The sequence below is a fragment of the Neodiprion pinetum genome, chromosome 2, assembly GCF_021155775.2.
Source record: "Neodiprion pinetum isolate iyNeoPine1 chromosome 2, iyNeoPine1.2, whole genome shotgun sequence".
NCBI classification, from domain to species: Eukaryota; Metazoa; Arthropoda; class Insecta; order Hymenoptera; family Diprionidae; genus Neodiprion; species Neodiprion pinetum.
The window spans coordinates 3,800,835-3,825,693 of record NC_060233.1 but is presented as its reverse complement, the minus strand read 5'-3'; the positions used below and the strand labels follow the sequence as shown (position 1 = coordinate 3,825,693).

At 37.4% G+C, this 24,859-nt stretch overlaps 7 protein-coding genes across 21 annotated transcripts in view; 3 read left to right on the top strand and 4 right to left on the bottom strand.

Annotated features, from left to right (window-relative positions):
- The window catches only part of Ets65A (DNA-binding protein D-ETS-3), a 45,584-nt gene extending 43,854 nt beyond the window's left edge, over nt 1–1,730 (top strand). For all 6 annotated transcript variants that reach the window (XM_046611749.2, XM_046611748.2, XM_046611747.2 and 3 more), the window contains one exon: nt 204–1,730. In XM_046611749.2, coding sequence (XP_046467705.1) covers nt 204–537 — 334 coding nt within the window. In that variant the 3' untranslated portion in view covers nt 538–1,730. The remainder of the gene's footprint in view (nt 1–203) is intronic.
- Nucleotides 1,731–6,800: 5,070 nt separating this feature from the next.
- LOC124213089 (splicing factor C9orf78) lies at nt 6,801–8,974 on the bottom strand. Of its 2 annotated transcripts, none has more exons than XM_046613942.2 (6): nt 8,650–8,974; nt 8,392–8,497; nt 8,162–8,310; nt 7,860–8,078; nt 7,645–7,778; nt 6,801–7,398 (listed from the first exon to the last, which is right to left on the bottom strand). In XM_046613942.2, exons 1-6 carry the CDS (start codon nt 8,679–8,681, stop codon nt 7,232–7,234), a joined length of 807 nt encoding a protein of 268 aa, XP_046469898.1. In that variant the 5' UTR covers nt 8,682–8,974; the 3' UTR covers nt 6,801–7,231. The 2 variants fall into 2 exon arrangements, with proteins under 2 accessions (XP_046469898.1, XP_046469897.1); XM_046613941.2 differs by having other exon boundaries at nt 6,802–7,398; nt 8,645–8,974.
- A 737-nt stretch (nt 8,975–9,711) lies between these two features.
- Gas41 (YEATS domain-containing protein 4 Gas41) lies at nt 9,712–13,927 on the top strand. Of its 6 annotated transcripts, none has more exons than XM_046613947.2 (5): nt 9,712–9,855; nt 10,419–10,528; nt 10,684–10,965; nt 11,100–11,280; nt 11,388–13,927. In XM_046613947.2, exons 2-5 carry the CDS (start codon nt 10,481–10,483, stop codon nt 11,558–11,560), a joined length of 684 nt encoding a protein of 227 aa, XP_046469903.1. In that variant the 5' UTR covers nt 9,712–9,855; nt 10,419–10,480; the 3' UTR covers nt 11,561–13,927. The 6 variants fall into 6 exon arrangements, with proteins under 6 accessions (XP_046469903.1, XP_046469901.1, XP_046469904.1 ...); XM_046613945.2 differs by having other exon boundaries at nt 9,712–9,901; nt 10,251–10,528; XM_046613948.2 differs by having other exon boundaries at nt 9,760–9,813.
- On the bottom strand, nt 11,805–13,065 carry LOC124211184 (testis-specific serine/threonine-protein kinase 1-like). The gene is made up of 3 exons (XM_069133811.1): nt 12,877–13,065; nt 12,383–12,782; nt 11,805–12,309 (listed from the first exon to the last, which is right to left on the bottom strand). Exons 1-3 carry the CDS (start codon nt 13,063–13,065, stop codon nt 12,020–12,022), a joined length of 879 nt encoding a protein of 292 aa, XP_068989912.1. The 3' UTR covers nt 11,805–12,019.
- LOC124213090 (uncharacterized) lies at nt 13,135–16,181 on the bottom strand. Of its 2 annotated transcripts, XR_006881815.2 has the most exons (3): nt 15,557–16,181; nt 14,771–15,471; nt 13,135–13,800 (listed from the first exon to the last, which is right to left on the bottom strand). XR_006881815.2 is itself a non-coding variant. In XM_046613943.2 (2 exons), the coding sequence occupies exons 1-2, from the start codon at nt 15,638–15,640 to the stop codon at nt 14,854–14,856; spliced, it is 702 nt and encodes a 233-aa protein (XP_046469899.1). In that variant the 5' UTR covers nt 15,641–16,181; the 3' UTR covers nt 13,135–14,853. The 2 variants fall into 2 exon arrangements, 1 of the variants encoding a protein (XP_046469899.1); XM_046613943.2 differs by having other exon boundaries at nt 13,135–15,471.
- On the top strand, nt 15,962–19,752 carry LOC124213086 (ATP-binding cassette sub-family F member 3). 2 transcript variants are annotated; one of them, XM_046613935.2, is made up of 9 exons: nt 15,962–16,391; nt 16,477–16,582; nt 16,879–17,074; nt 17,271–17,611; nt 17,917–18,406; nt 18,486–18,709; nt 18,803–19,170; nt 19,257–19,477; nt 19,568–19,752. In XM_046613935.2, the coding sequence occupies exons 1-9, from the start codon at nt 16,319–16,321 to the stop codon at nt 19,721–19,723; spliced, it is 2,175 nt and encodes a 724-aa protein (XP_046469891.1). In that variant the 5' UTR covers nt 15,962–16,318; the 3' UTR covers nt 19,724–19,752. The 2 variants fall into 2 exon arrangements, with proteins under 2 accessions (XP_046469891.1, XP_046469893.1); XM_046613937.2 differs by lacking the exon at nt 15,962–16,391 and having other exon boundaries at nt 16,477–16,577.
- Nucleotides 19,753–20,074: 322 nt separating this feature from the next.
- LOC124213088 (WAS/WASL-interacting protein family member 1) lies at nt 20,075–24,847 on the bottom strand. 2 transcript variants are annotated; one of them, XM_046613940.2, is made up of 5 exons: nt 24,693–24,847; nt 24,222–24,402; nt 23,594–23,904; nt 22,812–23,442; nt 20,075–20,928 (listed from the first exon to the last, which is right to left on the bottom strand). In XM_046613940.2, exons 2-5 carry the CDS (start codon nt 24,379–24,381, stop codon nt 20,816–20,818), a joined length of 1,215 nt encoding a protein of 404 aa, XP_046469896.1. In that variant the 5' UTR covers nt 24,382–24,402; nt 24,693–24,847; the 3' UTR covers nt 20,075–20,815. The 2 variants fall into 2 exon arrangements, with proteins under 2 accessions (XP_046469896.1, XP_046469895.1); XM_046613939.2 differs by having other exon boundaries at nt 20,075–20,931; nt 24,693–24,843.
- Between the last annotated feature and the right edge of the window lie 12 nt (nt 24,848–24,859).

Genomic DNA, 24,859 nt, shown 5'->3' with positions numbered 1-24,859 from the left:
AAAACCGCGTAAAACATGCTCGCGTTGTATAAAACGTTTGTTTTTCATTATTAACGTGGTACCTGCAACTCCTCTCACACCGAACAAAAGATCACTACAGCCTTAAGTATCCTCGAAGCGATTCGCCGAGTTATTGATACAATATAGGTACATACTCGAGTTAAAATTGACTTATGAATACCACCGTCGTTTAATGATTCCAGGTACTACTACGACAAGAACATAATGACGAAAGTTCACGGCAAGAGGTACGCCTACAAATTTGACTTCCAAGGTTTGGCGGCGGCGACGCAACCGGCGGCGGCTGATCCCGCGGCGTACAAGTACCAGAGCGAACTCTTCATGTCGGGTTACGGTCACGCAAAATTGAACCTGATGCCACCGCCGGCGGCCTCGGTCTCCGTATCGGTTCCCGGGGGCCTCTTCCAGTCGGCCTCGAGCTACTGGTCGAGCCCCGGGGCGAACCTCTACGCCGGCCACCACACGGCGAGCGGCCACGTACCTCCGCACCTTGGTACTTACCCCCATTACACATGACCCACCGCCGAGCATTGGGGCGCTCTTGGAGCCCCGCGCTGATTGTGAGTCGAGCCCTTGATGGCGCCGCGCCACGTGCCGCAGTGTCCTACCCTGTGCTGTGCCATACCGTGCCATTGCCGTGATAACTCATAACCGCCGGTCGAACCTGCACCCTTTCCACCCTTAGACCCTTACACCCCCGCCCCATCCCCTCTCCTCACCGCGCTGCTCGTTTTTTCGTGCAGAAAATTTCCCCGCCCATCCAACAACCACCGAAAAATATCCTCGAGCAGGATCTTGTGCTATGTATAACTGTTATACGTATAGTATTACATATAGTATTATAGCTATATGTATAACGTGCAGACCAAATTCGTGCGATCGTATGTGCACGCTGTATGATAACACCAGAGACTTCGGCTTCTACACGCGATTCACTCGCGGCTGTAAGGACGATACAAAGACTCGTTATATTTTACTGCGCTGTATTCCTGTACGTACGCGTGTAATGCGTTACCAGTGAGAAATTACCGACGCAACGTCTTGTAAATACACAAAAAAATCTCTCCGCCGGGATCCGACGGACGTCGTCGACCGTCGCCCCGCGGGCATCGCTAGTCTTAAGTTATTATAAATATATTGTGTGTATTATAAAGTCTCTTTATTTATTTCCGTTGATCGTTTGTATACCTGAATGGGTGAACCGTCGTTTGGTGTTCTCGGATCCGGGGGCTGGTCGGTTGTTCGTAAACGGCCTGTACCGTGCACTCTAATTCCGCGGTTCGAAAATTTCGAAGCAATAATGTACGATTGAACAATTATACAGAGTCAACTTGTTGTTTTAACGAAACTTCCAAACGAATCAGATCTCTGCTCCGTCTAATTTTTCACCTTTTACACGATACGTGTATTATTTCTGTTCAAAAATCGTGTACATTTTTTTTTTATGCAGCCCGCCTGTAACTTGAACAGGGTCAGAAGCATGAAGCTTGGACCTGTGAGAACCAATATTATAAAAACAGTACAGAAAATATCAAGCGACGTGTTTACTTCAGAATGATAAGGAAGGAGAAAAAAAGAGAAAGAAGAAAAGAAGGAAGATGATTAAAACATACCTCTGTCAAAAGAAAACCAAAAAAACAACCAAAAAAAAAAAAAAAATCGTTAATTCTAAGTCGTATATTGTACCATATTACTACCATAAGTATAAAGTGCGTAAGCATTAGCGTAATAATTAGATACTAAAAACAAAAACAAAATAAATATATATATATATATATGTATATATATATATGTGTGTGTGAGTCATTTCACGTCAAATCACTCACTTTTAGAGCAAAATTTACATCGATGTTTCCAAATTTCACAAAATTTTGTGAATATGTTATGTTTTTCACGGGACAATTTCCCTAAATATTTATGTAACTTTACTATCAGTATTTTCGACTCCGCGTAATTTCGAAAATACTTATACTAAACTTCGAAAAAATTAGGGAAATTCTCTCGAATCGGAGGCGATATATTCACATAGTTTTATAAAATTTGAATACCCGACCGTTTCGAGAGTGTGCGGTTTGACGTCAAGTGACTCATATATAAATATTTTAACGCGTTCGGGGAATTTCTCGGGCTGGATTTTTTAGACTCACGTACCAGATGTATTAATTGAAAAATTTATACTCGTACTGCGGAAATGTTCGACTTCCGATCCGGGAAATTCCCGTGCGACACCAATGTAGATAGGGTGTTTTCATGTGTAGTGTATTTAAATATAAATTCTATACAATAATAGTAATAATTATTATTATTATAAGCGCGTAGCGATCCTAGTCGAGTGCGTGAGAATTTACGCTGCAAGAACGGTGAAAATAATTAATAAAAACGAGTATAAAAGTTGTGCGTGAGTAAGTTATATAGATACATATAAATACAGGTATGTATATATACACGAGAGTGTGTATGTGTGTGTGTGTGGATGATATACGTACGAGTGCGAGTCAGCGATTGCCCGTGGCGTTCGAAATTATAAATAGGATGAAATAATATTATACTTATTATTACTATTATCACTGTATTATTGATACGAGTATTATTTTCATTCTTCAAAATGTGTTAGTTACTATTATTACCGTTACAGTGTATACTATATACCTACATGTAAGATTACGAATCAAACCGCAATAATTATTAGACGGAGACCGTGAAATTACGACGAGAAAAGAATCTATAATGCAGTTGTATAATATACATGTTCGTTTCGTTCTTGTTATCGTTTGTTTTTCTTGACACTTCTGTCATTATTCTCAACTGTTTCTTTTCCTTTTCCTTTTTATTTTATTTCCTTTTTTTATATTATTTTTTTTTTTTTTGTACGCCGGATGTCTGAGTTTTAAGCGTAGGATACGATACGTTAGGTAGATACGCAGCCCTCCCGAATAACCGTAATCACCGATCGAATGAATTTTCAACTGTTTATTATTTATTTATATTTTTCATATTTTCATCAGAAAATGCGGGGAATTTCTAACGTCAGATTTCACGACGACGACGACGACGACGACGATGATGATGATGATAAGTGTAACTTGTGAAACGAATACGTGGTCGGGTGGGCTTGCCGTTGTTGTTCTTGTTGTCGTGCGCTTGTATTAAAGTCGCCATGTTCTAATTAAATGAGCCGATGGGGTTGTATCAGTCGTCGGCAAAATCAATGCAACCTATATCATGTCTTCTATCGCGTACCTGTTGTAATATTGTGCTGTATAAAATTCTGCGCTTTGGTACGTATGTCTATTAACGTAAAACTCGACTATTTTTTATAGTCGTTCAAAGCTTCTATCCAATGTTCTTTGTTCCAGTTACCGCTGCGTCATTTATAACCATCCACTCTGCACATTACGTGCAGCGATACCTTCGAAGAAATCATAATTTTTCGGTTCAAAAATTTGTTCCCAAAAAACCATCGTTATCTGCTCGTGTGACCTGTAATTGTTTTTCGCAGAAATCTTTGAAAAATATATTATTGCCACGGTTTGTTTCAGTATTGTGAAATTTTTACACATCTATCATTGTTTGTCGCGTACTTACGAAAGAAAAAAATTGCTGGACCAACAATTATGAACTATGAGGGTAGGATTGAATTTCAATTTGTTGGGAAAAAAATATTCTTTCAACGTACATACGTAATTAGTATGCTCCTTATTGAGGGTGGTGAGGAATTTTTTACAGACCGCCTTCCAAATCAATTTTAAATAGTTGAAAAACAATTCCAAAATTTTTTCACATTTTTGTCTTAACTCTAACCCGTGCCCCATAATATGGAAGATTTCCTCATTTAAAATACACTTGTTTCAAGCACATTCTTAGCATATATTTTATTGTAAGAGTAATAATGTTAAAAAAAATCTATAACTGCGAGGTTTTAGTGGGCATTAGTGCTACTATGTGAGAAAAAATTCACATCATCGTACCAGGTAATCTAGACAAATTGCACTTCCTCTGAATGGTAGAAAATCAGATTTCGAAGGTGTGCAATTCGTCGAGATTGCATGGTAATGGCCACTAAAGCCTCGGAGTTACAAATTTTTTTGAACATTATTATTTTTACAATAAAATATACGCCAAGTATGTGTCCGAAACACGTGAATTTTAAATGCGGAAATCCACCCTCTTACAGGGGCACGAGTTAGAGTTGAGATGAAAATGTGAAAAAATTTGGAAATCGTTTTTGAATTATTTAAAATTGATTTCAAGAGTGGCCTGAAAAAAAATCGTCCACGCCCTGAATAAGGACCACCGTAATGCGTGAATTAAAAAAACGATTAATTGAATCGGTATCTCAAGACACACTCACACTTTTGACCTTATTAAACAAAGATTTACGCAAACTCATTTGAAAGGATTAATCAAAATAATGATTTACAGTAAAAACTTCCAACATCCGATTAACATATACTTAGAGATGAATTCTTCAGCCGTCAAGTTTGTTCGATAAATTTTCTACATCAACTTGGCGTATCGAATGGCTAGTGCAAAAATTTGAAAAATCGGAAATTACTCCGTCTGCATTCTCCCGTAAAAAACAACGACAAGGTATCGCGGCATCGACTGCATCATCGTCAGTGACGCAAGTTTGCACACGAGTACATGAACCGTATGCGTGTAAATTGTCCTCCTACCTGGCCACACACTCGCATGCACATTATATACCCAGGGAATATTTATGCCTAGGTATTATACACAACGTGGCCACGACCCTCATCGAGAAAAGGATTCCCATTACATGCTGTACCCGGTGACGGTGCGGGGGGAAGACATAGCGAAAGAGGCGCGCAAGCGGGGTTAAATGAGGGTTGCCATGGGAAACGCGACGGTGTGGGACGTGCACCCGGAGGACGGAGGGCTGGGGGCGGGACCAACAGGAAACCTTCGGCCGGGAAATTCGCGGCGTCGCCGAAACTCCGGCGGAGGCGGCGGAGGTGCCTCAACGGCGGCTAATCGATTCCGCTACCAATCAGAGCCTCGCTGCTGGTGCTGCTCCGCGTTCCCTCTGCCTCCATTCCATTTCCCCTGATTTCACAACCCCCGGCTCGTCCTCTCATCCTCTGTCTCTGTCAGCCGTATCCATACCGCGTCTATACCTATTTCTGCGTTGCTTTATTTTCATCCTTTTCTTTTCTCTTCCATTTTTTTCATTCGCCTCGCTTTCTGTTCTTCTGTAACCCTTCGCTTCCCTCCTCGCTATGTTATATATGTGTGTGTATATATATATAGTAAATTCGTTTTTCCAGCAAGCAACAACGCGTAGGCGAGGCCTCAACCCCCTTATCCCATCCCTCTTATAATACCTTTGTACGCAAAAAAATTAGGCCTGTTATATCACTACATTTCGTAGAAACCATGCGCCGGCTGAAATTTCACGACTGCGTAAATGTATCGCATCTTTTTTCTTTTATTCTTTTTCAACCTTTTCTTTTATTACTTGTCTTTTTCTTACGCTTTTTCAAACGTAATATCGATCCCTTGTACCAAGTTCCTTCGGTCTGTAATGGTAGACCGTATATTGACGCTCTGATGAAGACTATGCTATTTGAATGTTTAAAGTATAGGATAGGTGTTTACTTTTTGTGTAGGATATACATCTTCAATTTTTTTTCTTTAACATCCTATATATTTGGTTGGACATTATAGAAACAAAATAATTTTCTAATTCCAAACTCAGTCTAATCTCTAGGCGAACATATCGAAATGTAACCTGACAGGCGACAGTAAGTAGTAAACTCAGAGTATGGTCAGACGGATAGAAGAATACACGATATGGACATAGGCAAATAGATAGGAAAGAGTTTTAAGCCTGCATTTATCGATATCAATGTTTAAAATACATAAAGAATGAACCGCTACGTGAGCTACGTCATTATCAATCTTTCACACGTTACAACTTTGTTGAAATGATAATTTTTCAGGTCTTACCTTCATCGACGGTAAAATCCTGCAACGCGGTCGGTACTTTTGTGTCAGGACTTGAAAGACTTGTCAGATTTAAAAATATATTTATTATAATAATTACCTGTTGTATACTCATTTTGATAATTAATTGTTAGTTCTGCTACGTTAACAACGCAATTTTTCATAATCCTATGTACAAATTTTCATAAATAATGTTTTTGCGTTCAACTCATTTATTCAAAGTTCAATATGTACCTCAGCAGAAACTCCTGTTCCAGTTTAGAAAATGTTTTCTCTTAAAAAAATGGTTCGAAATCGACGTAGCGTGGGTACATAAATAATATGCACAATATGCACAAATTAGTTTAATTTTCTTTCTCGTTCAGTGTTCCAATCGTAATTCTGCTCATTGCAAAACCGTTTATTAGTAAAAATACCGGTCATCCTTTTGCTCCTCTTTCACGTTCTCCACTATCTACTACGACGTTATCTTGCCGTACGATACGAACTAACGATTTAGCGATGATCACTGAGCTAAAAATTAATCGAGTCAAAAAAATAATCAAACATGACTCGATTAAATCGGTAAAAATGAATCGATTAATCGATTAATTCGTATTTTTTTGAAATGGTGCATTTGAAAACAAAGTTTCGTGAATTTCAGTACGTAGTCTGAATGGTGGAAAAGTTTTTTTATAATTTAAAGTTTCATTCAAAATACTTGCAATTACAAGCAAAAATTTTCATTTATTTTTCACTTATTATATCAAATAGGTATATACTTGGTAAATAAGACAATGATAATAATTGATACTGTTAATCACATAAATTGATAACGTATTGCGTCGTTCATGGGGATAAACAACAAAAACCGATATTGAAGAGAAATAATCGAGTCGATCGATTAATCGAGTTAGAAAAATATATTTTTTTTGATTATTATCAACTTAATCAAAAATTGATTATTTTTGGTCATTCCAGGCAATTTGATCGCACAAAATGTTATTATTATTACCGATATAGTCTCACACCGATAATAAATCTCGTGCGACGCAAGTGAATAATTTATTTACCATTATAAAGAATTGACGTACCGCCCACGGTTTTTTTTTTTTTTTTTATGAGGTATGATTTAGATGAGTTTTCTTGAAAGGGATTAAATGCAAATTGTTGTCATAATATATATTGACAAATACATATGTATCTTTGATTCAAATTCAAATGTACAGTAAATATATTACGTCTAGTGTTGTTTAGCAAAAATTTAAAATCTACGAAACTGTTTCTTGAATCGTTCGTAATGATAATCGTCCGTTGCTTTTTCTCCATTATCTTTCCGCTTTCCTTTAGCATCGTCGTTCCGAGCTGCGAGTCTCTTTCTTTCCTCAGCGTCTCGCTTTCCCTTCTGTACTTCGGAGTCTTCAATATTGACTGTAAAAAATTAGTTTGTTTGAAAAAAAAATTATTCCTTATTGTACACCTCATTAAAAATGTATGATAGAAATCATATTCTTATACGACGATAGACGTAAAATTTCACAGGTACACGGAATATGCGTTAATTCTACTGTTCATGACTCAATTTCTTTGGAACTTGCATTCATTGCTGCTAAAATCAAATTTGCATAATTCGGCTGTTCTGTGAAAGTATATGATCTAAATTTCGAAAGTCTTTACATCGATTGTGTTGAACGAAGTTAACAGCCATGTTCGTGGGAACGAATTGAGAAGGTCCATCCTTTTTCCTGTGTCTTTCCCAGAGGAGTTTAAGTTTCGCTTCTTCGGTAGCTTCTATATTCCGTATCTTGGCTCTGAAATACATCGTTTCAGTGACATGCCAAGGTTTGCCAGAGAGAAATACTTGTAACTGTTCACAAGGCGATTGTACTTACTCTATCCCAAGGTCAACTTCTGGTATGCCAGACAGCATTTGATTCGAAAGCATTTCCTCGCTTCTATTAGTTGAACTTTGTCGCAAGTGTTCAGGTACAGCTTGTAGAGCTGCTTCTTCAGGTGAGCAATAACTACCACCGTCTCCATCACCATTGGCATCGCTTGTGCTGGGATTTTTGTTTTTACGCTTCGACAACTGTTCCTCAATGTACTTCATCCTGAATTCAGTTGAAAGTCATTTGTTGAAAATTTTTAAACATTAACTGTCAATTTTATTCGAAAGATGTCTAGCTTGACGCACATTTCTTCATCTTCGTCTCGTTTGTTTGTTTCGGCACTAAACTGTGTTCCGATTCCAGTATCATATGCATCGTCAGGCTGTTTAAGCTTCGTATTTTTCAGTGCTGCCATGTTCACCATTCCTCCATTTTTAACGTTGAAAGGATCAGACTGAAGTATCAATTAGAGTTCAAAAAATGTATGCATTGTGATGTCTGACTTATTCATTGAAATCAACCGAAATCAACTTACCGTCGAATCTGCGGTCACTTTTTCACCAAGCGCTAGTCCAGCAATATTAACACCATGGGGTCGTTGACGGAGTTTCTGGATAGTTTTCATCTCATCTAATCGACCTCTGTAATTTTTAAAGCCTAGTATTAACATCGTTATGCAATTTCTTGCATTTGAACAAACAACAGAACGTTGTTACTAAATAGCTTCGACATTGATTTTATATGTCCTCCTTAACACCCGCATCAAAAATATAAGAACGAATTCGTACCTTACCGTCTCTCTTTCACCGTCAGAATCATCATCATCAGAAGATCCAGCTCGTTTCCTTAACGATTTAACTTTTTTCTTCTTAAATTGTATCTTGCTCGTAGACTCCTCGGTGCCTGACATTGTTTACCCCGTCTTTTTTCCTCAAACCAAACCAATGATCGTAATAGTTTGTAGCTTGTTGTTTTTGGGAATGAATTTGCTCAATGCAATCTGTAATTGATGTATTATTGTCTCTTCACCAGCATTTTCAACACAACAACATAACCATGCACCAATGTGTCAATTTAGTGTTTCGTATTTTTGTGAGAATGCCCTGTCCCTCTAGTAGTAGCGCACGTCACTGCAAAGTAGGTTCATGAAACTAATTTTTCAACGGCAAAAGCATGTCGGTAATCCATCCACGCTTATCGTGACGGACAGCAGTAGATAATGCAGAGCGCACTAACAATTGCTGCTATAAAAGAAATACGCCTATCGGAACGGCAATTCTGTTTAATTGCAGGCCGCGTTCCAAGAAGACTAGAGACCCTAATACTTGGGTAATGTGGTACTGCGTAATCAAATGATTCAAAATAATTCTAGTCTCCCTCTGTCCCTTGACACCACCTTGAATCCCCTGAACCTCGATTCCGCCGTTTTTGGTGCAATCCTTGTCTTACACCCGCAGTTGATACTGCCATCTCCTTCTAGCGGTCTCGGGGTGGGGATATGTAGGATGGCACACCTGCGCCTGCCCCTCACTTGCTTTTCTCTTCCGCTCTAGCGTTTGACTTCGCCACTATGGGCGGTATTGAGAGAGGAGTAGGGCGGAACAACCCATTAGAGAGAAAAAGACAGCAACAATAACAATAGGCCTTCAGGGGACAAAGGAAACGGCTGGCGTGCTCAGTCTATTTCATATACCTATAAGTCTATGCTTGACAAATGCATGCAGAGATGCCACGGACGTAAGAAATATCAAGAAATATAGTATACATCCGTGAGAGATGCGCAATATCGGATTGCGCAACTATTCAATGCTTAGCAGCGCCACCAAGCGGCTGCCGTGTGAATTGGCCCACTGGGTAGAAGTTCGGTGAACCAGTTATTTGTCTTTAGTCTTCTTGCTGCGTTCTGCGTATTCGCACGGTCCGAAGTTCGGAATTGTCCACGGTGTAAAAATAAGAGGTGGTCCGACTGGCCCTCGGTCGCTGTGATTATTTTGCCTTGGTATGGTGAGAATCCGCGAGCGGCCTCATGCGTCGATGCGAATGAGGTAAACAATAATGGCGGCGATTTAACCACACAGTATTTACTCTACGTAAAAAAAGCCACGTTAAATTCTAAAAATATTTTAATATAATAATAATAATATTATATATAATGCTTAATTACTTTATTCTTAGCCCACACATTAATTATTGTGCATCCTTTGGATGATTGATTCAGTGTGATTACCGTTTTCTTTTTATCAAGGAAGCATACCGATGGAATTTTATTTAATCTTTGGTCTTTCGAATCATCATGCATTTCATTTTCACTAATAGATTGTCGCTATAGTCACATACATTCATCGTACAATCATTTTATTTTGTCAAATATTAATGTACCCATGTAATCTTCAGCGGCAGATTCGATACAAACGTCACTTTCGTTAATACTGTCTGCTAGATCGCCGCCATTTTTGTTTACCTCTCCTCACCGACGCACGAGGTCCCTGGCGGATTTTTTCCGTACTGAGACATATTTTTACACCGTGGAAGCACGGAGTAAAAAATATTTCGTAAACGCAGATTTATCACTAAATAATTATCATTCGAGTTCTCAGTAATTATGATAATAACCGCCACAAATTATGGCAACAGCTAGTGAATTTGGACCGGATTCAGGTGGAAGAGTCAAGGTAGGAGCCTGGCTTCCTAACCTATATTTCATCACAGACATGACAGATCAACAACACATTGCGTGGTATACCACAGTGCAACATGCATACAAATTTGTGTCATGTTCCAAGGTCTGCGCCGTAACTTAACTACAAAATCTGCATTTTTTTTACAGGGTCTCACCATTGTGAAGCCCATCGTCTATGGAAATGTGGCTCGATATTTTGGTAAAAAGCGAGAGGAGGATGGCCACACGCATCAGTGGACTGTTTACGTTAAGCCATACAACAACGAGGATATGTCGACATATGTGAAAAAAGTTCACTTCAAGCTACATGAAAGTTATAATAATCCAAACAGAATCGTCACCAAGCCACCTTACGAATTGACTGAGACAGGATGGGGGGAATTCGAAATCGTCATTAAGATCTACTTCCACGACCCAAACGAGAGGCCGGTATGCTTTTCATATTACCCTATGGATGGCTGACTCTTGAAGTTTTGAAAATGATGACTTCTGTATTGTTTTTGAATCACTGTTGGCCTTGTGTCTTCATTTGCAATAGTCAGTATACTTTATGTTTATTATAGGTGACTATTTATCATATATTGAAGCTATTCCAATCGACACCAGAAATACAGTTAGGGAAAAAGAGTTTAGTTTCTGAATTTTACGAAGAAATAGTCTTTCAGGATCCAACAGCTTTAATGCAGCATTTGCTAAGTTCTTCCAGACCTATGACACTGGGTGTTTGGCGCCATGATAATGATTGTGAGTAAAATTATTATAGAAATGAATTATGTTATATATTATGTATATTATACGAATTATATTGTTATGTAGAATATTTTGTAATACAACTATTATTTAATTTATAGTCGAAGCCAAAAAACAGTCAACCCTTCAAGAGATTGTGGAGGCAAAAAATAAAATCAGGGGAGAGGTAACAGAGCTTAAGGAAAAACTAACATTGGCAAAAGAAACCATCGCCAAGTTCAAGGAAGAGATTTCTAAGATATCAAAAACAAACGGAGGTTTAAGTATTAGTTGATATTAATAGTTATTTTAATTATCAGATTGAATAACAATTATTTGATAGTTGTGCCGTAACTAAACTAATTGACAAACTCTTCTGTTATTTTTAAAATCATTTCGTACTTTCTTGTATAACAACAAAAATAAAGGTATAAAATAATATCTACAAAAAAGGTACCTAAAAGATTAAAAAATATATCAACGCCGCAGTAAAGTGCGATTGATTGATAGAAAATGTAACTAAATTTGTTGATTTTATAAAAGCAGCTACTTACTTGTATATCAAATTAATGGCTCTATTAACAGAATCGCGTAATACATTGTTGGAGGGGTGACGCAACCAAGTTGATCTTGCTACTTGTCTCATAGTTGCACGTCGTGTAACATCTGGTTCCAAGAGATGCCTATTCAAATAAGAAGCTAATTTAATTTAGCTATTGAGATAATTAGAACTTTAAATTAATAATAAAATGACTCACGAAATTAATTTACAGACTGTTGAGCCAGCTTGAATTTTCTCATTAAATTTAATCAGTCTGTTTGTCTGTGCTCGAATCATGCTCGGCATATGTGCATCGTCAAATGGCATTGACGCAGTCAACATAATGAACAAAATGCAACCAAGCGACCAAGAATCATACATCTTTGGATTATACATGGTTCCTTGCAAAATTTCTGGCGCGGCATAAGCTGCACTACCACAGAAAGTGTCTGATAAAATTCTGTGCCCTTTTTCGTCGCGACACCATCTGGCAAATCCGAAGTCTATAAACGCATTTAACAATTAAATGTTATAAAAAATCGACTAATACTAAGAAGAACGTTAATATCGTGTTACCAGCAATTTTCACGTGGTCCTTTGTGGTCAACAAGACATTTTCACATTTCAAATCCCTGTGAGCAATATCCAGCGAATGTAAATGTTGAACTGCGGATACTATCTGTTTAAAGAAATGTCTTGACCTAGATTCAGTCAGAGCACCTTTTGCCCGAATATAATCCAAGAGATCACCTCTCTCACAGAAGTCCATGAAAATGTAAACATGACGTGGTGTGCTCAGAACATTCAATACTGTAACTATGTTCGAATGCCTTAATCCTCGCACTACCGACAATTCTCGAGGTAGAAATTTGGTGACAAATTCATTGGATGCTTTACACTTGTCGATGATCTTGCAAGCAATCTTTTGAATGTGATTATTTCCGACCCGTTGGTATACTGTCTTAAAAATAAAAAACTGCTAATATTTTTCGTGACTCAACAATTAATTTTTTTTTTTATGTACATATGTGAGGGAACGCAGATTCTGATCTTTGTTACAACGTACATACTTTGACTTTGCAGTAGGAACCTTCTCCTATAGTCTTTCCAAATGTGTAACCCTGATCTTTTAGATGCAGGTCAATAGAATTCGAACCAACGTCTTTGAATCTGGAAGATTCTACTTGGGAACTCGATGGCCGTAAAGACATTTCGGAAAGTAATCCACTATTAGCCCTGCTCCTAATGCAGTGCAACATTATTGGTCACTGCGTACTGTTTATGAAATATAAATAATAATATCGTTGAAGTAAAATGAATATAGAGGATTTCGTTTAGAACATGTTTATTTAAAATCAGATCTCAATTATCAAATAACTTTCAATATTCGGTAGCTTATTGTTCTACCTCACCTTGTTCGGACGCTATAACATGAATGTTGTGTCCTGTGCAAGGCCAAACTACTAAAATTTTTTTTACTGAAAGGTGTCAATTGAGACAAAATCTGAGTGCTACGTGATGGTCATTCCATTAAAAGTTAGAGTAATTTCGTGTTTCTCAATAAAAGAAAGCAAAAGACTTCAACCGAAATCATTGGAGAGAGTGCTCTTTACAAAAAATGACTCTCCATGATTAACAGTTGAATTGATTGACAGTATCGCATGATTCTAGATAGCTTCATGCATCTCAGTTTCTAATTTTTCAAAAGCATATGTGGTAAACAAGTTATAAAGAAAATTGTTAATTTAAAATAACGGATAAGGATACAATTGCAAGGCCAACGAGAAGCTTCTTATAGTATATACATAAAGGAATTATATTTTATTTTGTTATAAAATTTACTGTCAATATAATAATCTCTATAAGTCTATTAGGTTTTTCTAAATTAAAAATTAAAATACTTGATATAACTTAACTCGGTATTATTATCGTATAATATTCAATTAATTACAGCTTAGGAACTGTTAAGATTCTCCATGATTTGTTGCTGCATCCTGCGGCATGATTTAAAAGAGATATATATTATATATATATATATTTAAATTACCCATTAATTCTCATGGTATTTTTATATGAACTTTTGAACCAGCCTTCTAAATGCGAAGTAATATCGGTGATTGATTCATGTGTCAAAAATACATTTAATAGACAATGATGGAATATCACTAACAAATTGAAAAAAAAAAAAAAAATTTTCAATTAAAAATATATGCATAATTCAACATTATGCGATGAGTAACTTTACTCATATGATTAAAAATTGATTACATTGTATTTATAACGGATTGCAACGTTCCAAACTAAATAGATTCTAAGGCAATAACAAAGACAGGATCAGTTATTTATTTTATATAAATGTGAGAGAACAATGTTATTGCCTTTCATTCGTATTCCCTGCTGTTAAGAAAGGAATTATTTCTCACATAGATTAATACAGGTAACGCAATTTCTAAGTCTAGGCTATTGGAATGGATACATTATACCCAGTATTATGTGTTTACGTACAATGGTACGCAAGTTTAACATCAAAACTTATGTATCGAATACCGTATCGTTCATATCAGATATAAAAAATAAAACCTAATGGTGATCTGAATTATAAATTATAAAATTTATATTGTATTGCTATAAAACTTTTGTTTTACGAGTCAGAGTCGTATCGTTGATGGAAAATATCTATTAGAGATGCTTAAATAATTTGATAGTGAATTAGTGTCGCAAGAAAACAAATCAATTCCAATTTGCTAGCTAAAAATTGCTTAAATAATTATTATTAACAAAGTGGGGACAAAAGCTAAGACACCTATACTGGGAACAACATGATAGGATTGATTGATATGAATGATATGATTACAGAACATGTATCAGCAACTATTAATACAAATGTTGTCTTCAATTAAAATCTAAAAGTTACGAAAAGGTAGTCAGTGATTGCACGTAGCTAATGTAAAGTACCGTACGTACCCAGCCGTTTGCCGATATAGATGTAAAATAGAGATGACTGAGTACAGTAGCAGCAAAACGATAATTGTAAATTCAAATTGTTGTCAACCATAGTCTACGCTGAGTGCGCTGAGTCCTTTCTTCTTTATTGCTTCAGCAACTGCTCGTTCAAGAAAATCCTGTTGCTGATTATTCTCATCCCCTTTGTCTCCGACCCAGCAAGCATTTTCCTCATCCTGCTTCAAACTTCCGTATGTTTCATCGGAGGAAGCAGCAGATCCAGCCAAGGTGTCTGCTTTGTTTTGCCCAATGCTCAAAGGACACATGCATCGATCTTGTTCAATTGCGCTGTCTTCCCGAACCCAATATTCGTTTACCGGATTATTGCGACGGACGGGAGGATCTGCACTGGGTACATAATTTGCGGTCAGTTGTACCAACCCGTGATTTTGAATGGCCATCGCGACTGCTCGGTCTTCCATATCGTTGGTTCGTGTAATAAGGCGAGGATATATGTCGTTGAATGGTGGAGACATTACATAGTTTTCTAGAACACGGTTTATCGTGTTGTCTACAAAACCTTTGGCCACTTGCCTTGCCTGCCATTTCTTGAGACGTTCTCTGGCTCGTGTTTCAATCTCATTGCTTTCGTCGTCCTCGTAATTTTCTTCTCTACTTGCATTCCCTGCAACAATCTCTTCAGTTTCTATCTCTTGTTGATCCTAGGGAAAATGAATACGAATGAACGACACGTGCTTGAAAAATTGTACTTCAAATTAATTATTTTTGAGACATTTTTTTACTTACCATTTGTACACGATCTTTATCGCCAACACGCAGTCGTTTAGTGGGCCGTTCATCGGTGTCCGACTCCTCGGCGTCTGTTGCCATTATTTGTTTACATATAGCCAGACAAGAGAATGTTGAGACAATAGTGGAAGATGCAAATCAGTTTATAAGATAGCAAAACACTGGGACAAAGTAACCGAATAACATTGACCAAGCCCTAGAAAGTTGGAAGAAAAGCAAACTTTCACATACGTCGACACGTTTTTCTAACGCGCTTTATCATTCTCTCGTTGAAACGCGTTTCCTGAGTCCGCTTCGCATCACTTCGTAGAACAAACTATGTAATTGAGGGTAATTAGAAACGTACGCGGTACCGACAGATTGCTGTATTATTGATATACAAGCCGAACGAACGGAACACGGGAATTGGGAAGCCCACTACCACTTTTTGACAGTTCTAAAATGGCGAATCTGGTCATACGATTAATTTATAAATTATACAATCAGGATAACATGTTTCTGTTGTACGGTCAAGGAATTACGGTATGAAAAAAATTTATTTCATGCGTAAATACTTGGCGCAATTTATTCCAAACAGAAATCAATATTCTTTAACAGTAGTTTGACGCGAGGCTATTTTTCCTCAGTCGCAAAATTCAAAATGGCGTGAACATGTGTTCGTGAGTTTGATGGTGCTACCCTTTTGTCGGTTTTTTGATATAACGTTAGAGTTAAATAATTTATTAAGACAACGCGGGGAAGAAATATAAACCGATCACCATGGCCGCTTGTGGCGATTATATCAGGACTGAATTTCCCTCTATAGATGACGATTTGTATAAGTATGTCGAAGGTATGGCTTACCAAGTTAACCTAAAAACGATTTTACATCATTTCTACTATGTACACATTTATTTAAATACGCTGAAATTTTTTAGGCATTCTTGACAGTTCTCGAGATGACTTTGAGGATGGAGACGAGGTTTACGAAGCTATTGGTGAGGTTTTGCACGAGGTAGCTGATAAGCCTGAGAAAGAGGTTAGGTCGGTAAAATATTCCGTTAAACTCGGTGCAAACCACGTCAAACTATGGGTGACTTTTGAATTTTATCGTCAGTGATTTCCAGTTATTTTTTTGTAAAAATTTCAATGTTAAATGCATATTGCATTCAAATTTCTTGACACCAATTGCTATTAGATGAAAAGCTCATCTGGACAAAAAAAAAAGCTGAGGTCCTTTCCAATTTAGTTGTCTGAGTATCTGAGAAAAGGTTCATATCGCTGACAGTAAAATTTTGAATAAACCCTGAGACAAAATCATAATTTCGATCATCTTGCAGGAAAATATGCAGGAGACTATTGGCAATGTTGAAAGGGACTCCAGATGGGGAATTACATGTTGGAAATGACAAACGTAACAATGGCGTGAACAAAGTATTAAATGCTCCGGTTAATTTAGGAGCAATGGCTGCAACCCTTGAGGATCAAGTTGAAGATATCAAAAGTATTTGGGTTACAACCAGGGATGACGGATCGGTAATTTTTTGAAAATTACACTCAACTGTTTATAAATTTGTAAAAAAAGAAAATCTTTCAAATATTCTAATAGTTTTGAATGGATCTATAAATTCTTGCCAGGGCAATTTTATGAATATATACTGCATCTGGATATATTCAAACTCAGTGCTTCTTTACCAATGAATTGGAAAACATCCACATTTCCATGTTTTAGAAAGTGGATGCTAAAAAGTTGGAAAAGGCAGAAGCAAAACTGCAACAAAAACTTGAGAAACGAGTTGGTGGTGATTCAGGATCTGTAAATCGAAATGTCAACGCGACAGTTGCGTTGGAAACTGCCAGTGCTAGTCAAATGACCAGTAAAAAAGATAGTCGAATGGAGGGCAAAGGTGGGGTCAATAGAACACAGGATATCCGAATAGAGAACTTTGACGTGGCGTATGGCGACCGAGTCCTACTGCAGGGTGCTGATCTAACGCTTGCATTTGGCAGGCGATATGGTCTTGTTGGTAGGAATGGTCTCGGAAAAACAACTCTGCTTAGAATGATATCCAGGTAAAATAAATCATCTAGTGGTCCCTGATATTTTGGAAGTATCCTGAAACCCATTATTCTTTGATATAATGTGAAAACACTCACAAGATTTACTTGTCCGATTAAAATTTCTGGTACTCTATCTGATTGATTACCTTCGGAAAAGTTTGGACTTCATTAGTTACTATCAAAACAAGCTTCAAATGTTTGCTGCTAAATCTTTTCTCATTCATTTTAGTTCCTCGAATTACTAAAATCCATAGGATTACTGTTTCATGTAAGTCATAAATTACTTATCACCAACATTTTTGCCCCATTGTTCTCAGCAAACAGTTACGGATTCCTACACATGTACGAGTTCTTCATGTAGAGCAAGAGGTCGCGAGTGACGATACGTCAGCGCTACATTCCGTGTTAGAATGTGACCATGAGCGCAGTGAGCTGCTTAGCCGCGAAGCTGACCTCCAGTCAGCTCTGGATCAGGGGGGAGGAGATTCTATTGGTGAAGAATTGGCGCGCGTTTATGAAGCTATGAGGTTAGCAGAAGTAGATAAGGCTCCTGCGAAGGCAAGCGCCATTCTTTCGGGTCTCGGTTTCTCTGTTGAGAGGCAGGCATGGCCCACTAAATCTTTTTCTGGTGGATGGCGCATGCGCTTGGCCTTGGCTAGGGCTCTATTCTCAAGACCCGATCTTCTGCTCCTCGACGAACCCACCAACATGCTTGACATAAAAGCCATTCTCTGGCTTGAGAAGTATTTGCAATCCTGGCCCACAACTCTTTTGGTCGTTTCTCACGACCGAAATTTTTTGGACACAGTATGTATCAAAGGATTCAATGCACGGAACGTATTTTTATAATTATGCTAGTGAACCTTTGTGACACCTTTGAATACAGGTACCGACAGATATCCTGTATCTTAAAGCACAAAAAATTGAAGCTTATAGAGGAAATTATGATCAATTTGCAAGGACAAAAGGTGAACGGGAGCGAAATCAACAGAGAGAATTTGAGGCACAACAAGCTAAAAGAGCCCATGTACAAGAATTCATTGATCGTTTTCGTTATAATGCTAATCGTGCATCCAGTGTTCAAAGCAAGATCAAGATGCTGGAGAAGTTGTATGTTTTCTTCTAACAAATCTTTGCTGTACTGTTTTTGCTTATATTTTCTTTAGTAGATCGGATATTGAATGAGGTTTCAAAAATTTTTAGACCTGAGTTGAAACCAATGGAGAAAGAGGGAGAAGTTACGCTTCGTTTCCCAGAAGTGGAGGCCCTTAGTCCTCCAATTCTCCAGTTGAACGAAGTTTCGTTCCGATACGACAGCAGCGGAAGCAATGCCGATTTCTTATTCACTGGTGTAAATCTCACAGCCACTTTGCAGTCGCGCATCTGTATAGTGGGAGAAAACGGAGCGGGAAAGACGACGCTTCTCAAAATAATTACAGGGAAATTAAGCCCGACACGTGGCACAGTACATCTTCATAGAAACTTGAAATTTGGATATTTCAGTCAACATCACGTGGACCAACTAGATATGCGTGTCTGTCCTGTCGAACTACTACAAAATCACTTCCCAGGTACGTGTTACTGAAGATTATCGTTGGAAACCTGAGTTGTAAGGTGTAAAATCCAAGTTGACCAAGGAAATTTGGTTTTTTATCAGGGAAACCAATGGAAGAATATAGACGAATGTTGGGCAGTTTTGGAGTCAGTGGAGACTTGGCATTGCAAACGATAAACTCACTGTCCGGAGGTCAGAAATCAAGAGTGGCTCTGGCTCTGATGTGCGCAGCAATGCCGAATTTCTTGGTACTTGACGAGCCCACAAATCATTTGGATATTGAGTCTATCGAAGCTCTTGGGAAAGCACTTGAGGTTTATCAAGTACGGTTTACAATGATTTGTAAAAGTGAACGAAATTGCTAGTTTTATGCGTCATAAATCAAATTTAACAACATTTATCGAAATTTCCAGGGTGGCGTTATATTGGTATCGCATGACGAACGTCTTATCCGTATGGTATGCCACGAGCTATGGGTGTGCGGTGATGGTGGTGTGCGATGCATTGAAGGTGGCTTCGATGAATACCGCAGAATTATAGAAAAAGAACTTGAGGCACAAAAGTCGTGATTGGTTGACCATTTTTACGACTAATCACTCGTGCCAACCAAAAACCAACGCACTTTTCAATCTTCGATTCCGTGATTAATCTTTCTCATTGGTTGTTGAAGTTATTTTTCATTGGTGATAAAATGAACAGAATTACAGACAACAGTTCTGCATAGAACCTGTGTAAAAAGCAACACTTGATTATGAAAATTCCGTAAATGAATTCGAAGAAAGTAATACATGGGTAATTGAGAGTCATGGGTTCGTGACGTGGACAGGACAAGCAATCAGTCACATTTCATACTGAATTCGGGGTAGGTTGGCTATCGACGAGAAATATATAAAAGGAAAATATATAAAAAAAAAAGTAAATTAAAAAAGTAAACTTATTATATTATCGTTGCTGTACATCTAATTTAATAAATCAATTATTGATCACTCTGCTAAAACAGTCCGTCTAATTTAACCGCCTTACCCAAGGATTTTATAATTAAAATATTGGCAGAAAATGTTCACAATTAAAAACAGGTAAAATATTCACATTGCACGGTTTAAACTAGGAATGAAATGAACTAGAGCATCAAAGTTAACAGATCATTGATTAATCATTTGGTATTCCAAAGTTTTTTTCAATTTTTAAAACTTTACTAATGAACATGAGCTCATTCAACGTAGTGCAGATTAGTGACTAGACAACAGAGTGCATTAGTTTAGTAGTTTCTAATATTGTAGTTAATTTTTATTAAGTTGACTGAAACGTAAATAACGGCGTTTTTTTTTTTTTTTTTTTTTTTCAAATAAATAATTTCAACAATACTAAAATAGCTGATGAATTTGTGAAAAATATCAAGATAAGTTTCGACCATTTAGCATTGATATACGTGCGATTCTAAAATTCGAATTTCCATTTAGCGCACTTACCTCTATCCCTCTATAATACAGACTCTAACTTAATATGGTCTATTATTGATTAATACATTCCGTATCTTTCTAATGACCATAACACAATATCATATTGGGAGATAAAAAATGAAAAAAAAAAATGTACATAAAGATCTTACTGTCGACTGTTAGGTGAAATAGACGTATGGAAGACTATATTTAGTGAAATATTTAACAGGCGGACGAGGCTGCATCACGTGGCCACTGCCTTTCTCCATGAGTTGAATTAAGTTGAAGCATCGTGTTGGGGGTTGTTGGCGGTGGAGCAGGAGCCTGTTGTTTAGCTGCTGCAATATCCCGACATAGATTCATTGATTCATTCTTTAGATATTTTTTTCCTTATCAACCTCCAAAACACCCATTACAGCTAAATACCCATCAAATTAATTTTAACAGTATATGCAGCATGCAATTGAGTTAAATATACATATATGTGCTCTTTAAATACAGAACAGTTGTTCGGTTAGGTGCGATATAATTAAATTAGTAAAAATTATTAACACAGTTATACATTTATAATTCTTTAAAGTATTAACTACAGTCCATTGAATGAAGCCAATTTGCCGTATGCACTAGTAAATATCCGAAATAAAAATTCGAGTTCCATATACCTTGTATTAGACAAATTATTAGTCGCGTGTTATAAAATTATTTTGTTTGGATAAAGCTGCATTCGGTATTAACATCTGGTTACTGATCGAAACACTTTGCAAGAAGAGGGAAGAACGCCTCGAAACGTATCGCGAGAAAAGAGAAGCGTCGCATTTCCAGGTAATTGAGAAATCAGATGTAAATACCGAATGCACTATGTATATGAGTAAAAACTAGATTAATGGAAGTGTTAATTGAATCAAATATGCCGCATGTTATGGTAATAATTGGAACCCATTAGTTATTTACAACTTAAAAGTGAAAACTGCAGATTCGCTACTTACTTGTAATCTTTTCTGTGGAGATGTGAAATCAGACAACGGTAGTAAAAATTAAAATAGTGATAGTATGGACTTGTTTTCCATATTCTTTCTTATCTACCGATACCAAATAATATTATATTACCATGCACAAAAACTGAAATGTATCAAAAGAAAAATCAGTCAAATACTAAACCTTGATCATTGTAACTCTAAACATGAAGAAAGTGCAGTTTTAAAAAACTCTCTCATTGTACAAGTTTTGTCTTGTTTGTAGTTTAGTGTAACGTACAGGAATGCGTGTATTAAATAGAACTGTATGGCTTCATCTAATATTTATCATTGAAAGAATCAGTAGCATAGATAATATGAACTGTTTAATACTAAGAATAGTAATGGCAACGCGAAGCTGTAAATCTTATTGTTATTTCAATAGAATAGACCAGGTTTGCTTTTCTCTCATAAAATAATATCTTAATAGTTCCCAAATCCACAAATATTTGTGACGAAAGAGGTAAGGCACGTTTAATTTTCTTTGTTTTTTTTTTCATCCTTAATCTACTCGTGGTTCTCGAAATATTTACAACATTTTTTCGAGCACAATATTTTTTCTGTTCAATAATTATCAAGACTATACATTGATCGTTCATTTACTATAGTAAACGCTAAATCTACCATATCTTCTGGCATAATTTTGCATACATGTGTAGTGCGATCGCTGGATGAAATCTTAGGAATTATTGATTGTCCCTTGGATGAAAAATTTCAACTCGGCATATTAGCAGTTTTAATAAAAAAAAAAAGAAGTATTTTCTCTGCTTTCATTAAGATCAGCGATTGAATAATGAATAGAAAATTCTGTCTCAAGCCATACGTATTTTTGTGGACCATGCATATGGACAGTTCTATTACAAATGCAATATCACAAACATTCAATTTTGAATTTTGCTATTTGATTAGTTGAGAGAGTCTAAACACTAAGAGTAGTAAATAAATTTGCCTGCCTTACCTGTCTGTGCAATAGCATGCAAAACGAAGAATAGAATACTAATGAATACATATGAAGCTGGTAGCATAAATTATATATACATATAAAGTGTTATACAAGCTCCAGTGATTAGTCAACAGCAGGGTATTGTAATTCTGATTAGCAGCCAGAGATGAAAGGACAAATCATGCATCAAACTCTGAAGAATGACGGCTAAGATTGAAGCCAAGGATAGACTGAGGACTGAAATTTCTGGGGCTGGTCTCACCGTTTCTGCTGTTGTAGACTTTTGGGAATCCCTTGAAAGGTTCTGGAGGTGGAAATGTTGAGGCAGAATGAAACGTGTCGGCGAATCTTGTCTCAAAATCCAACCAGCTTGAAGATTGGCCGTTACGCATCATCGAAGAACCTCTTGTAGGAGGCGTTGGTGGAGACGGAGGGGGTGGAGCATGTCTTTGATGCGAATTGCCAGATCGATGAATGGGTGGCGGCGGGGGAGGAGGCATGCTTGGTGCAGCTGTTATTCTAGAGGGAGGAGGTGGTGGTGGTCTAGTGATGGGTGGTCTTAAATGGCGAGGAGTTGGCCTAGGAGGTGGAGGAGGATGTGGATCGTTCAAGCAATCTTGAGATTGATGAAGGGAAGACAGGGTTGGTGCAAGAACTGGAGGAGTCCGAGGCACTCGCATGCTTTGGGCTCTTGTAACACCTCCGCTGGATGAATGAAGACTGCTTAAATTAATCTTTTTCGGAGGTGGAGACGGCTTCTGTGGGGCAGCAAATTGCGGCGGAGACGGTTTCTGTGGCGCCACAGATGAGGGTGGAGGCGGTTTTGGAACTAATGTTGGCTTTCCAAACCCTCTTGATTGCTCTGAATTCGTTAAAGCCGAATCAGATACACTCTGTAATGTGAATGTTTGATTAATTTTAATGCCTATTGATGATAGTTTTTTGTTTCAGATAGGTCACTGAAAAATTATCTGATCAAAAAAATCTTTACTAAATTAGAATTCTACCATCCAAACAACGAACCAAAACTAAAATAGGTTATACCTGGAGAATTTGGGGTTTCTGTGTAGCTGGTGGAGGAATGGGTGGCGGACCCCTTTTGGTATTTGTGTTTGCATTACTACTGTGTGTAATATTGGTGCTGACATTATCACGTTCTGTAACATTTCCTCGTTCTGTAACGTTTCCACGCAGGCCAGTCGGTTTCAACTTGGGCATACCACCAGCGAATAATCCGCCAAGACCGATTGGACCAGTGTTACTATTATTATTAATACTACTGCCGTTAGAGCTGGAGTTGTTATTATTTCCACCAGCAGATGATGAAATGCTAGAGGACTCGCCTCGAATTTTTCCTGAAAATAAAACAACATCAAATTCTCCAAGCAAATAAATAGGATTTGGAAATATTAAACATGATTGAAATAATAACTTGTAGATTCACGAGTGATATAATAACACAAAACAAGATGTGCCATATATTTGTACAGTCACAATGCGAGAGTTTTATTTGCTACCAGATATAGAAAGAGCATCACACGAAATAGACCTGAGGTGTCTCAATGCCTTGCATTAACTGTTGTTGGTTTGCCCCCGATTAAGTGTGATGGGCGATGGAATTTACAAGATTCACTCAGAATGAATGCAAATCTGTGAGTAGTTTAGACGATACCTGCAATAGCTGGAGCACTTTTGTCGACGGTAACGGTTTTTTTTAATGGTTTGCCAGCTCGTATTGATTGTAAGAGCATATTTCTGCCTTGATCGCCACCAGAATCCGATGAGACTGGTAACTTCATCATTGGAGGCGGAGGAGGCGGCGGACCTGACATCGTTGAATTTTGTAGAGTGAACTAAAAAAAAATATGAACCTTTGTGATAAAGATTTTGAGCGGTGGTTGACCGAAAGAAATATTAAGATATCATAATGTTGACAATCTCTTGAATATCGTATGAAGCAATGTGACAGGAGTAATGATTTAATTAGGGTTGGGTCATTTTCCCCCCTACAAGGATATTTAGGTTAGAAGCGATTGAGGTTCTGTGTTTTGAATACAGTGCTTGTTGGGCGTAAATATTTAACGGGTGAATTCGAAATGATAAACTGAATTAAAGGGGAAATATATTGTTGTTGGATAATTACCGTTAATTCAAATAATATTGAACCGCTGCTCCGTCAAGTATGCATAACAATATTATGTGCTAGATAAAACAGCGATTTCTGACAAGCTACGTTGCATGTGTCATCGCCATCGGTAAGAAAGGGTAATCATTTGAATTCCATACACGGACTGACACGAGCCATTGACG

Coding starts and splice junctions, on each gene's coding strand:
- LOC124213089 (XM_046613941.2), bottom strand. CDS start 8,766: ATGTCAGGCACCGAGGAGTCTACGAGCAAGATACAATTTAAGAAGAAA. Junction 8,498..8,644: donor GGTGAAAGAGAGACGGTAAG/GTACGAATTCGT, acceptor TAAAAATTACAG/AGGTCGATTAGATGAGATGA. Junction 8,311..8,391: donor AAGTGACCGCAGATTCGACG/GTAAGTTGATTT, acceptor TTGATACTTCAG/TCTGATCCTTTCAACGTTAA.
- Gas41 (XM_046613947.2), top strand. CDS start 10,481: ATGGCAACAGCTAGTGAATTTGGACCGGATTCAGGTGGAAGAGTCAAG. Junction 10,966..11,099: donor ACGACCCAAACGAGAGGCCG/GTATGCTTTTCA, acceptor TGTTTATTATAG/GTGACTATTTATCATATATT. Junction 11,281..11,387: donor TTGGCGCCATGATAATGATT/GTGAGTAAAATT, acceptor TTTAATTTATAG/TCGAAGCCAAAAAACAGTCA.
- LOC124211184 (XM_069133811.1), bottom strand. CDS start 13,065: ATGTTGCACTGCATTAGGAGCAGGGCTAATAGTGGATTACTTTCCGAA. Junction 12,783..12,876: donor GTTCCTACTGCAAAGTCAAA/GTATGTACGTTG, acceptor AAATATTAGCAG/TTTTTTATTTTTAAGACAGT. Junction 12,310..12,382: donor GGACCACGTGAAAATTGCTG/GTAACACGATAT, acceptor ATGCGTTTATAG/ACTTCGGATTTGCCAGATGG.
- LOC124213090 (XM_046613943.2), bottom strand. CDS start 15,640: ATGGCAACAGACGCCGAGGAGTCGGACACCGATGAACGGCCCACTAAA. Junction 15,472..15,556: donor ATAAAGATCGTGTACAAATG/GTAAGTAAAAAA, acceptor CATTTTCCCTAG/GATCAACAAGAGATAGAAAC.
- LOC124213086 (XM_046613935.2), top strand. CDS start 16,319: ATGGCCGCTTGTGGCGATTATATCAGGACTGAATTTCCCTCTATAGAT. Junction 16,583..16,878: donor AAGCCTGAGAAAGAGGTTAG/GTCGGTAAAATA, acceptor ATCATCTTGCAG/GAAAATATGCAGGAGACTAT. Junction 18,710..18,802: donor ATCAAGATGCTGGAGAAGTT/GTATGTTTTCTT, acceptor AAAAATTTTTAG/ACCTGAGTTGAAACCAATGG.
- LOC124213088 (XM_046613939.2), bottom strand. CDS start 24,381: ATGTCAGGTCCGCCGCCTCCTCCGCCTCCAATGATGAAGTTACCAGTC. Junction 23,905..24,221: donor AAGTGCTCCAGCTATTGCAG/GTATCGTCTAAA, acceptor TTTTATTTTCAG/GAAAAATTCGAGGCGAGTCC. Junction 20,932..22,811: donor AGTCTACAACAGCAGAAACG/GTGAGACCAGCC, acceptor GGGATATTGCAG/CAGCTAAACAACAGGCTCCT.